The following is an 11,100-nucleotide window of genomic DNA, read 5'->3' as shown; positions in this document are numbered from 1 at the left end:
TAATATCTATAGGAGTTGTTAATGCATTGATGGTTCGAAATTGCACATATTGTGTTTTATTATAATTTAATAATAATAAGTTAGAGTTAAACCATATGTTCAATTGTTCAAATACAAGAGTGAGATCGTTTGTAAAGTTTCCTATATTGGGATTACTGACGATGATACTAGTATCATCGGCAAATAAAACTGGCTTAGAAGTATTATTTACAACTTTGGGTAAATCATTTATGTAAAAAAGAAAAAGGATTGTGCCAAGGATGGAACCTTGAGGTACACCACGCTTAGCCCTACCCCAATCTGAAAAGTATGAGAACATGTTTGATCATCATCATCAATGCAGACTCTTTGGTATCTATCATTGAGATATGATTGAATTAAAGCATGTGCATTATCTACAATTCCATAAGTTTTTCCATTAATAAGTTATGATCGACACAATCAAAGGCCTTCTCAAGGTCACAAAATAAACCTCCTACATTTGACTTATTGTTCAAGGCCTGGAGAACATCATTAACACCACATATACACGGTGCCAAATCCCAGAAGACTGCTTTCATCATTTAGCAATTTAAATGAAGGGTTTTCTGTTGAAGACTTTACTTCTAAATCCATACTGCTCAACAGATAGTATATTATTATTTTTATATGATTGGTAAGTCTTATGTATATCATTTTTTCAAATACTTTAGACAGGGAGGTCAACAAGGATATGGGTCTATAATTTTTTATACCTTTTTTATCACCTTTTTTGAATAAAGGTTTAATAACAGAATATTTTAAACGTGACGGAAAAGTCAATAGTTGCCTGTGGGTTATTTGGAATCATGGCATGAACTCGTTCATTGTCTTGCCCCCTTAGTAGCTGTCTGTGGATGAGTGTCCCAGCTGTACTTTATCAGTGACATTTGTGCTTTGTTTTTGAACATGATTATCCATTTGTACCACTTCACTGCTCTAAAGCAGTATTCCTATATGTGCTGTGACTGTGCAATAGATTTCTTCCCTTGGTTCAACATCACACTGCTGAGACACTACAACTGACAAGTTAAGGCATAAATTACCCCACAGTAACATATGGAGTTCATGCTTCTACCTGTATGCAAAATAAGCAATGCGCTGAACAAAACAAACTTTGAAATAAATCGCTGCAAAAACTTTCTGACTCATCAGAATCTTGAGGCAGCTGTCCCTTAATATCACACCAGAGTAGCAAGAAATGTGTAATTTTCTTTGCTCCAGTATATGTTCACACTACGCCTATGATCTTTAAACAAAATATGCATAAGATAGAAAAAAAAATAAGGATCCTCACCGAACAGTAGAATACCATATTCAGTAGCAGCAGTTATCACCTCTTTACTTTCTCTGCTGCATTTGTAAGACCTCTTCAGGCAAGTATGAACAAAGATTTATAGATAATTAGGAAAATTCTTGAACTCAGCACTGTGATGTAATTCTAATTGTAATCATTACTGCATTCCCCTTAACATGGTTTAATTCTCCCTTGCATATTATCAGGTTTGAAAAGCAATCATACTGGGCAGTTAATTGTTTTATCAGTTTCATTCATGTGATTCAGAAGTGAACACTAGAGCACCAAAGAAACATATTTTGTATGAAGGATGTGCAGCTTTGTTCTGTGGTTTGTAGGAGGCACCTTACCACAGAGAATTGTATCATGTCTTGAGGTGCTTGAAGGATTCATGAGGCAGTCGTGCCCTGTAGTGTCAAGCATGGTTGTGGCGGATAAAGATGCAAGAAGTGATGGATGTGCAACTGTAGTGGACTGTGTCAGCCGTATTATGGGTATGTCTAAAGTTGCTTGAGATGATCTTCCAGTTGACTGAAGTATGTATAAACTCAGACTGGGCAAAGAGAACTGGCAGTACAGATTAGGCATGGTAAAGTTTGCAGTGGTGAGAGTAGCAATACTCTTGAGGCTGTCAGATTTTTTAAAAATAGTCTTGTACTTAGCCATCCTGTTGCATTGATATTACAGTTTTGTACATATGTATTACCATCTTAAATGCAATGTTTATTCTCTATCTCATGTACATCTTATCAGTAAGATGAGTAAACCGCAAGTTTCGTACTTGTACTGCCATCAACAGGTACATGAAAATCCTGCTACAATTGTTTCACTGTGTGGGATTTGTTGATACTCCAATAGACAACCACTTCGGGAAGTTTGCGGGCCCTGAAAAGGGCCGTTTATTCCACCGTGGTAGATAGAGTTTTACGGCCGCTCGGCTGGTCTGTCTGGCCGGTGAAGTAGGGCTGCGTGCGCTGGTAGAAATAATGTCGGCTACGGTGTGTTGGCTAATGTTGCGGCAGCTGAGTTAGTTGCCCGGTCGCAGTTCAGCAGTTGCCAGAAGTTGCCTGGTCGTAGAGCATGGTTGCCGGAAGATGTCTGGTCATGGAGCGCGGTCGCTGGAGTGGCGGCAGTTGCCCAGTGAGTCGGGCATGACCACCAAAGAGCTGAGGCAGCTGTCCCTGGTGCAGTGAAGTGCTGATAACTCTGAAGACCGATCGCTCTGGATTAGGTGTGATGGCTGACTGGCTGATGTGGTCACTGATGATTGCAAGCTTTGGGCTCTGCCTTTTATACCATGCTTGATGGAGGAGCGAAACTTGCAGTTGCTATTATGAGCGGTGATTGGCTAGCGCACATGATGATTTAAATGTGGCCTGGACAGCGAGTGTGTATAAATATGAGTGATGGCAGCAATGTGATTGGTTAGCGCGCATGATGGTGAAAAGTGAGCTGGACAGCGGGCGCTGTGTAAATATGAGAGCTGACAGCAATGTGCTGTTGACTTAGGAGTGAGTGTTGTCCATTGATTGGTGAAACAGCGTGATAGTATGCAGGATGTTCCCACAACTGTTTTGTCTATTTTGTGCCACACAGTTGTACTCAATGTTAATTTTTTAAATTATTTGTTCATAGAAATAATTAAAGATATTTAAAAGTTCATTAAAATATGTCAGTTAAAATTCTGTTGTGCTGCATTCAGTGCCACATCATGGATGTTATGTGTGTTGCAGTGGCTTGTCTTGGGTTTGTATTGCTGTGCTGACTTCTGTGGAGATTCATAATCTGGCTATCCTGCCCAGTAATTTTCCTCCAGTAAAGTCCATCCAGGCAGATGCTGAGGTAGTTCCTCATTTATGCGATGGCTACTTCTTCCAAATCCTTTCCAGTTCTTTGGTCCTTAATCATCCTCTCATTTGATATTGTATAATCTAGGTACTCTAAAAGAAACCACAAAGGCAAAATGCCAATCCATAATTCAGGATCAATTTATTACAATAAAACAATTTTTCTGGCAGGTATTCATAACCTGAAGACCATTAGTCCAGATTCCACATTGTCAGAGCTGGGCATGGACTCTTTGACCAATGTGGAAGTTAAGCAGTCCCTTGAACGAGAATTTGGAGTGTTTCTCACGCCAAAAGAGATCCGCAGCTTGACATTTGCACGCCTCAGTGAGATGGCTGAAAAGGGGAAGGAAGAACTGGTATCAGAAGGTACACAATTGCTTCTTCTGAGTGGAGATTATTTGTGACATAAATAAGCTCAGTCATCATGAGAGTTAGGGGACGGGAGGCAAAAGTAAGTAGCATTAAGAACATGTAGGTATCACATTGCACCTGTATTGGTCAGCTTTACACAGAGCTTAAAGGTGATTCATTCAGTGACACAGGGACTGGCTATAATGACAGAAAGATATTAAACTGGCTATGAGTATCTGTTGTTATGGAATGCAGTAGTTCACCCGAGGCACTCATTCCAGTACACATATTCACAATCTGTTTCTTTAATATTCAATTTAATATTACCCACCTCCCCCCATCTGTTCTAGTTCTCACAAGTAGTTTCTTCTGAAAACACTTTGCAAGAAGCATTTATATGCCTCATTTCCATACCTCACTTCTGCTGCATATCCTGCCCATTCGTACCTTCTTTGTTTAATCAGTGTAATAATATTAGAAGACAAAATCAGATTATGAGGTCATTATTAGTAATAATATCAGTTTTCATATTGCTTTATTCCTCATGGATCCAAATATTCTCCTCAATGTTTTGTTCCCAAACATCTGTGTGTGCATTCTTCCATGACAGTGATGGATCAAGTTTCTCATTCATGTAAACAAGAATGTAATAATATAGTTTTGCATGGTTTTGTCTTTATTTTGGGGAAGTAGCAAGAAATATTCTGAACTAATTAAAACAAACAGTTTACTATTAATTTCACTGTAATTGCTTTACAATTAAAAGAAGGCAAGATTGTCAGTCTGTGTTCTGGTNTCTAAGTTTCCAGAATTTCTGATATGGAAAGTTTGAGCTCACAAGTACAGTATCTGGAATCTGCTGTGTTTGTAGCTCCGTCTGTTGATGATGATGGACCTAGTGAGGGGCTGCAGTTGTTGCTGAGTGTGATAGGGGATGAGGCATCTTCAGCACAGCCTGTTGTGCACCTGCCATCAGCAGCTGGAGGTTGGGCAGATGTAGAAGATGAGATGAAGAAAGGACCAGTACTGTTCATGTTGCCTGGAGTGGAAGGTGCAGCATGTGCCCTTGAGCCTCTGGCCAAGAACCTCAAGTACCAGACAGTGTGCCTACAGCTGAACTACAGAGACTTTGGACAGACAATTCGAGACATGATTCAGGCCCTGCTGCCAGTATGTATAGCTTGCCTTTTAAATAACATTTTCACCGATTTGACCAATTAATTTACCACATACCTGCAGGATATTAGAATTGCACATAAATTAATTTTTTTTTGTAGATGTTACAAAGAACTAACTTTGTGGAACAGAATCCTTCTTCAGAAGCTGATAGTATCTTAGCTGGTCAAGTCTTCCTTTAATGGAATTTGAAGTCTGATTATCATATTCACAGGAGCTTGCCACTGGACTATATCCTAAACCAAGAAAATCCACTCCACATCCTCACACATTGTTTATTTTAATATTATTCTTTCATCTATGTTTAGGTCTCCTAAGTGGTGATTTCAGGTTTTTCTGACCAAAGTTATATAAACGTGCAGTTCCAAACTCTTCCTTATAGAAACAAGAGGCAGAATTATTGCTTCATGTATTTTAGTCATTGCATTTTTTGGTAGGAGGCAAGAGATACAAATTTTTGACTGGTATTATGTTTCCCTATATTCAGTCATGTTTTATTAACTTCTTTAGTATGTTTTTTGATTAGTTACTGTCTTTCACAGATATTTTAACTTTGCCATAATTTAAGAATTTATTACCTTCATTTATATTATGATTCTCTCACACTTCCATGTGAGAGGGCATGAACATGTATTTAATCTTCCCTTTAAAGGTACAGGGTGGGGTGCAGAAACTTCCTTTTTTTGAGGGCGAATAAAAGAAAAATGATTGCTGATAGAAAAATTTGTGTTTAGCTAATGAAAAAACATACTTTAAAGTTTTAAATCATGTAGTTTTAAACAAAATATCTTGAAGGTGATGGTCACCGTTCTCTATGCACTGACGCACCCGTTTCCTGAAGTTCCCCTCTGCACGTTCCAACGTGTGCACCGGAATTTGGGCTACTTCCTGCTGAATAACATTCTTCAGCTGAAGCAGGTTTGTGGGGCGATGTTTAAAAACCTCTGCCTTGAGGTATCCCCATAAAAAAATCAGAGGGCGTTAGATCAGGTGAGTGTGCTTGCCACGGGATGTCACCTTGAAGCGAGATGAGCTGTCCGGGGAACTTTGCCCTCAAAACTCTCATCGAAGCTCGAGCTGTGTGGGCCGTGGCACCATCCTGTTGGAACCAGACATTTCCTAGATGCATTTCTTCAAGAGCTGGTTTGAAAACGTTTTTAATCATGTCCTCATACCTCTGTGAATTGACAGTAACTGCATGATTGTCTTCTTAAAAAAAATAAGGGCCAATAACTCCAACTCTCGACAACGCACACCATACTGTCACCTTATCACTGTGAAGTGGCCTCTCATGAAGCTCTCTGGGATTGATAGCACTCCAGTAGCACATATTCTGCTTGTTGACATATCCAGATAGATGAAAATGTGCCTCATCATTAAAGAAAACAAGTGCGTCAGGGGGTAAAGTTTTCAATAACGTTTCGCACGCCATTATTCGGTTCTGGAAATCACGTGGTGACAATTCTTGCACAACAACCATGTTATAGGGATGGAAATGAAGATATCTGTGAAGAATTCGGTGCATTGAACGGTTGGATATGTCTAGGGCGACTGCATGTTTGTGAGCGGAGTGTCTTGGAGATCTCAAAATCGACTGTCAAACTGCCTCAGCATTTTCTGGCGTCGTAATGATCCATTGTCATCTTGATGATATTTTCACCACGCTCCCGGTTGTCCTAAAGTTCTCTACCCACAAAACAATCGATTTCCAGTCGGGAACCGGACCTCTGGGCTTAATTCCGAAGTGAGTACGGAATGCACGCTGTTCGAAAAATAGGCTTCGACAGCAAACACACGCTGCTCCCTCATCCACCTCATGTTTCCTACTGAGGGGTATTAGACAGAAACTTCTGCGACTGCTGCGTTCGCAGAGCCTATGCCCACTTTTCTGCAACCTCCCCTCCCTTCGCAATGTGTCTTCACAAAAACGAAGTTTCTGCGCCCCATCATATATAATTACTTTCAGTATTGACTCCTTTCCTCTTATTCTTGCATACATAATTTCTTAGGAACATTTTATACCAGCATGTGAGCCACTATTACCTTTAAGACATCTCTGTTTCTTCTTGTGTCCATTCTTCTGCATTTAATTCACCTGCTTTATTTCCATCTGTGTCTCCTGAATTATTTCTCCTCATGACGTCTTATCACAATTTTTTTTTGTAATTTTCTTATTTCTCTCTCCTGCTTCACACCATGCTCACTGCTTTCTTTACAGCATTGCCACCTCTTTGTGACTAGACATTGGGTTTTTATCAGTAATTTGATTTATTGAACACTCACTTGCAATTACTAATAATTTTAAGACACTCACTAATCTACAGGCTTAACATATCACAACAACACAGGTCAGGTCTTCTCAGTTTGCTTTGTCTTCACGTGTTCATTGCTTGGTAGTGGCTTTTAAGAATGTGGATTCCCTAAACCAATTTCACGCTCAACCTGTCCTCACTGGCTGGTGACTAACTTGCAACTCATTGAATCCAAAGTCAAAATTATGTTATCATCAACTTTCAATCAGACCGTTTTGATTTTCCTTATTGTCAGACAATTGTGGGTTTGTTGCTGTGGGGTGTCCCTTCTGACTAGTAGATGGGTCTTTCGTTTACAGTTGCTACTGGCTCTTCGCCAACACACTCAGAGTTACTATCTGTGCGCTCTAGTGGTTATTTTCTTCAAGAGTTTTAATACAATTTCTAATGATTCCCATTAGCCTGTCTTCCTACTGAAATATCATTGCAGCTACTTTGAACATGTTCAGGGCTGAAGTTCTTGTATTAGGAGCCTGAACTGACTGACTTGGTACTTGTTGGTTGTGCCTCAAGTGAGGGGGTTGCTCATTTCTCCTACTGTGGTGGGGCAGGCCTATGCAACTGAGGATGGCTGAGGCTACTGCTGCTGCTGTGTCTTGCTGCATAGCACTGCCATGAAGGATAGACCTGGGGTGCTGAGCCTGGAAAAGAACACCCATCCCATTGCAGTCTTGGGTGTGTGACTTTCTCTCTCACATCTTTTGCTTGGCTTGCCTTCAGCCTCAGTAGTTGGAAGGATGAGGTTCCTCTTCATCCACCATCTTGCAGTTGCAGCATGTTGGTATCAGTTGTGTATTGCCCTTTTCCAAGCATCTCTTGCTCAGGTGATGGCCCCCACACCACATAGAGCAAGAGATTGCTTGCAGTTAGCCCAGACATGGCCAAATTGTTGGCTGTTGTAACACTGAGCTTTGTATGCCTCTATACTGATTGCAATTATGCAGAGGCTCGTCAGTTGGAATATCTCATGGGACTTTGACATCATAGGTAAGGCTATAAGGAAGAGGGAAATATTTACTGTAGTTGTTCCTTCTGCGGGTGATCGATGGGTGGTAGATATTTTTTTGATGCTAATAACATCAAAGCCAAGGTTTACCAACCCATCTGATATGTCCTCTGCAGGAACTGAGCCTGGAAGATACCATGTCAGAGACTTTATAGACTTCTGAGGTTTGGGATAGAAGGTGAAGTATGAGAGGTTCTTGCTGTTGAAGTGAGAGCAAATGGCTGAAAAATCCACCAATTCTTTCGTGACAACTGTGTCCTTATTTCTGGCATTATGGAACTCAGATTTGCCTTTGAGTAAGCCCTTCAGTTGCCTTTGCAATTTTATCAGATTTACTTCAGAGGTTAATGCAATAGGAGGCAGGCTACTGATGTTGCTGTCATCTGCATTGTCTCTGTGGTCAGCCTCCCACCTCTGTAGGGAAAGAAGTTCCACGTGGGAACATATGGCTTGAACTGCAGTTATGGGTCATTGACTCCCATGGTGGATGTTGTGGGCTACTTAGCTCTTTTGTCAGCATTATTTGTAGGTTTCTGCTTTTGTCTTCTTTGCTCACAGAATTCCTCAGTGGGTGGAGTTGTAGTAACTGTGGCTTGACTGTTTCCCCTTTGGTGGTGCTGTCTTTGAGAACTGCTACCAAGTCATNGTCTGTAAACGTAGCTCGTGTCGGGACAAGAGGGAAGGGGAAGCACGTGACCTCTAGGTTACGCAAGGAACTTGATGGGAAAGGGATCAGCTCCGCGTCGTAGCGTACGTAGTTGCCAGAGAGAGAGAGACGGTATCCAAAGATCCTACACCGAAAGAACCGTGACACGGTTCAATACACATTCCATGACAGCATCAGCATCAGGATTTTGTTGCATGGTGTTTTCATTTCCCAACCTCAGAAATTCAGTCAGGTTTAACCATATCTTCTGTAATTTTGGTTTGGATACATTAACAATCATATGGCTTACCACCTATATTATTATAATAGTTTATTATATACAGAAACTACAAAGCAATTGACCTGCACAGGCCCACTGCCAAGCCACAGGCTTCACTCATAATTGTGGCACCAAAGAAGAGAAGGCCGTGAATTCACTACTTACAGCTTACTGTGGTAACATTGTGCAGAAATTGTCTGCTGTTCGTTTTTCTAACTAACTGCAACACCTAACTCTCTGCTGCTCCAATCAATTCTTCCACTCTCGGCAACCCATTCAACTGAAACTCTGTTGTTCTTATATAATTTAGGAATAAACCACAGATAAACCTCTGTTTCCATAGCTTCTCTATTGCTGTTTGCTTATTGGGTTGCTAAGCAATGGACAATGAATAAATAGTTAAATCATATTATGATTGCCCTAACACTACAAAGTAAGCGTGACAGAGGGAAAATAACATCATGTGATGTCATACTGCTCTTTACCTGCAGCACATACACAGCAGGCTAGCACCAGGGGCACCATTCAGTTTACTGGGTTACTCATTTGGAGGGTTGCTGGCACTGGAACTGGCCCTGGAACTAGAGGCAGAGGGGCGGGAGGGACAGCTGTACCTAGTGGATAGTGCTCCAGAATTCTCGAAGTTACTAGTCAAACATGTGGTGGGTAGCGATGAGAAGAAGTTCGAGACCAGTGTCANTCTCTTATGCAGAATGTTCAGTGTCATTGCACCACATGAAGCTACAGCAGCAGCTGTCAGTAAGGTATGTTCTCTCAGAAATGTTAAAACTTATTAATACTGGCATGTCTTGACTTTCCTCTTAACTTACTGGGTCTTGTAGCAATATGCATTTTGCTGTAGTTTTAGTATGTTTTCAGTAACTTGACATTGTGAAGGCTATGAGATCTTATGACCATTTTATGAGTAAGGTCATTGCTTATCATGTCATTCACTGAATCATACATGTCACAGTTTGCACAATATCACAAAATCAATGAAGCCATGAACTTGAGAAACAACAGTGTCAAAAGAAACTCACCCTGTTTAGGCAATATCTGTAGGGCTTGTAGCTCTTGAATACTTGCAAATTCTAGTAAGCTAGAATTTTATATTGTGAAGCACATGCATTTATTATATATGTTGATCTGAAATGGTCAAGAAATGTTTGTTATAGTTTATACCCCTATTTGCCTATGTTAATGTAGTATTCAGTATTATTTTGTTGACCCATGCTTCAGCATTTAATGCTTACTATGTGCACATTCACAGTTGACTCAGGAGATTACGCCTATGAAGACCTGGGACGAGAAGGCAGATCATGTGTTCACTTCACTTCCTGTGTTAAAAGAGAGAGCTCAGCACTATATAGCTGTTGCTAAGATGATCATGTATCGCTTAAAGGCTGCTGCAGTCTATGAGTGGAACCCCAGTAAGAGAATCAAGTCTCATACTATTCTTCTGAGGCCTACTTCAGCAGCATTTGAAGCAGAGGAAGATTATGGACTCTCAAAGGTGGGAATTTCTCTTATGCTTTACTCTGTCCTCTAATTCTAAATTTGTGAATTCTCAATTTCAAGTTATGTTATCTAACTAACTTCATGGAGCCTCGTCCTTCTTGAGAAGCCGTCAGTTGTTCAGCTACTGAAGAATTTCTCAACATTTTATGACCCAAAGGTTCATTACTGAGTTCACAAGAGCCCTCCACTGGTCCCTAAGCTAAGCCAGATAATCCAATATATACCATTCCAGCTATTTCTCATGGATCTATTTTAGTATTTTTTTATTGCTAGTGGGGTGGGACTAAGTCCCTTGTACTGCAGCCACTTCTGGCCTATTGTACCAGCCCCAGATGATAGGTGAGGGTGATTGTGGAGCAATTGGTGAAATGAAGATTTGCAGGGGAAACCAAAGTACTTGGAGAAAACCTGCCCCAGCGCCACTTTGTCCACCACAAATCCAACTTGACCAGACCCGGGATCGAACCCGGGCTGCCGCAGTGTGAAGCCAGTGACTAACCACTTGAGCTATGGCGCAGCCCTATCTATTTTAGTATTATCCTACCACATTTTCCTGGGTTTTTGTATTTGTCTCTTTCCTTCTGGTTTTTCCACAAAAATAAAGCCCTTTATGCTTTTCTCTTCTCTCTCATGCATGCTGCACGCC

At 40.8% G+C, this 11,100-nt stretch overlaps 1 protein-coding gene across 1 annotated transcript in view; it reads left to right on the top strand.

The window, feature by feature from the left end:
• LOC111874303 (fatty acid synthase) overlaps positions 1-11,100 on the top strand; it is a gene marked incomplete at its 5' end in the record, with an annotated part of 84,064 nt that overhangs the window by 71,962 nt on the left and 1,002 nt on the right. The window contains 5 exon segments of the mRNA XM_033755402.1: positions 1,654-1,809; positions 3,334-3,531; positions 4,388-4,686; positions 9,428-9,700; positions 10,207-10,449. Of these exon segments, the coding sequence (XP_033611293.1) occupies positions 1,654-1,809; positions 3,334-3,531; positions 4,388-4,686; positions 9,428-9,700; positions 10,207-10,449 (1,169 nt within the window).

The sequence above is a fragment of the Cryptotermes secundus genome, unplaced genomic scaffold (genome assembly GCF_002891405.2).
Source record: "Cryptotermes secundus unplaced genomic scaffold, Csec_1.0 scaffold2154, whole genome shotgun sequence".
NCBI classification, from domain to species: domain Eukaryota; kingdom Metazoa; phylum Arthropoda; class Insecta; order Blattodea; family Kalotermitidae; genus Cryptotermes; species Cryptotermes secundus.
The sequence above is the reverse complement of the archived record's forward strand: the minus strand, read 5'-3'. Positions and strand labels throughout refer to the sequence as shown.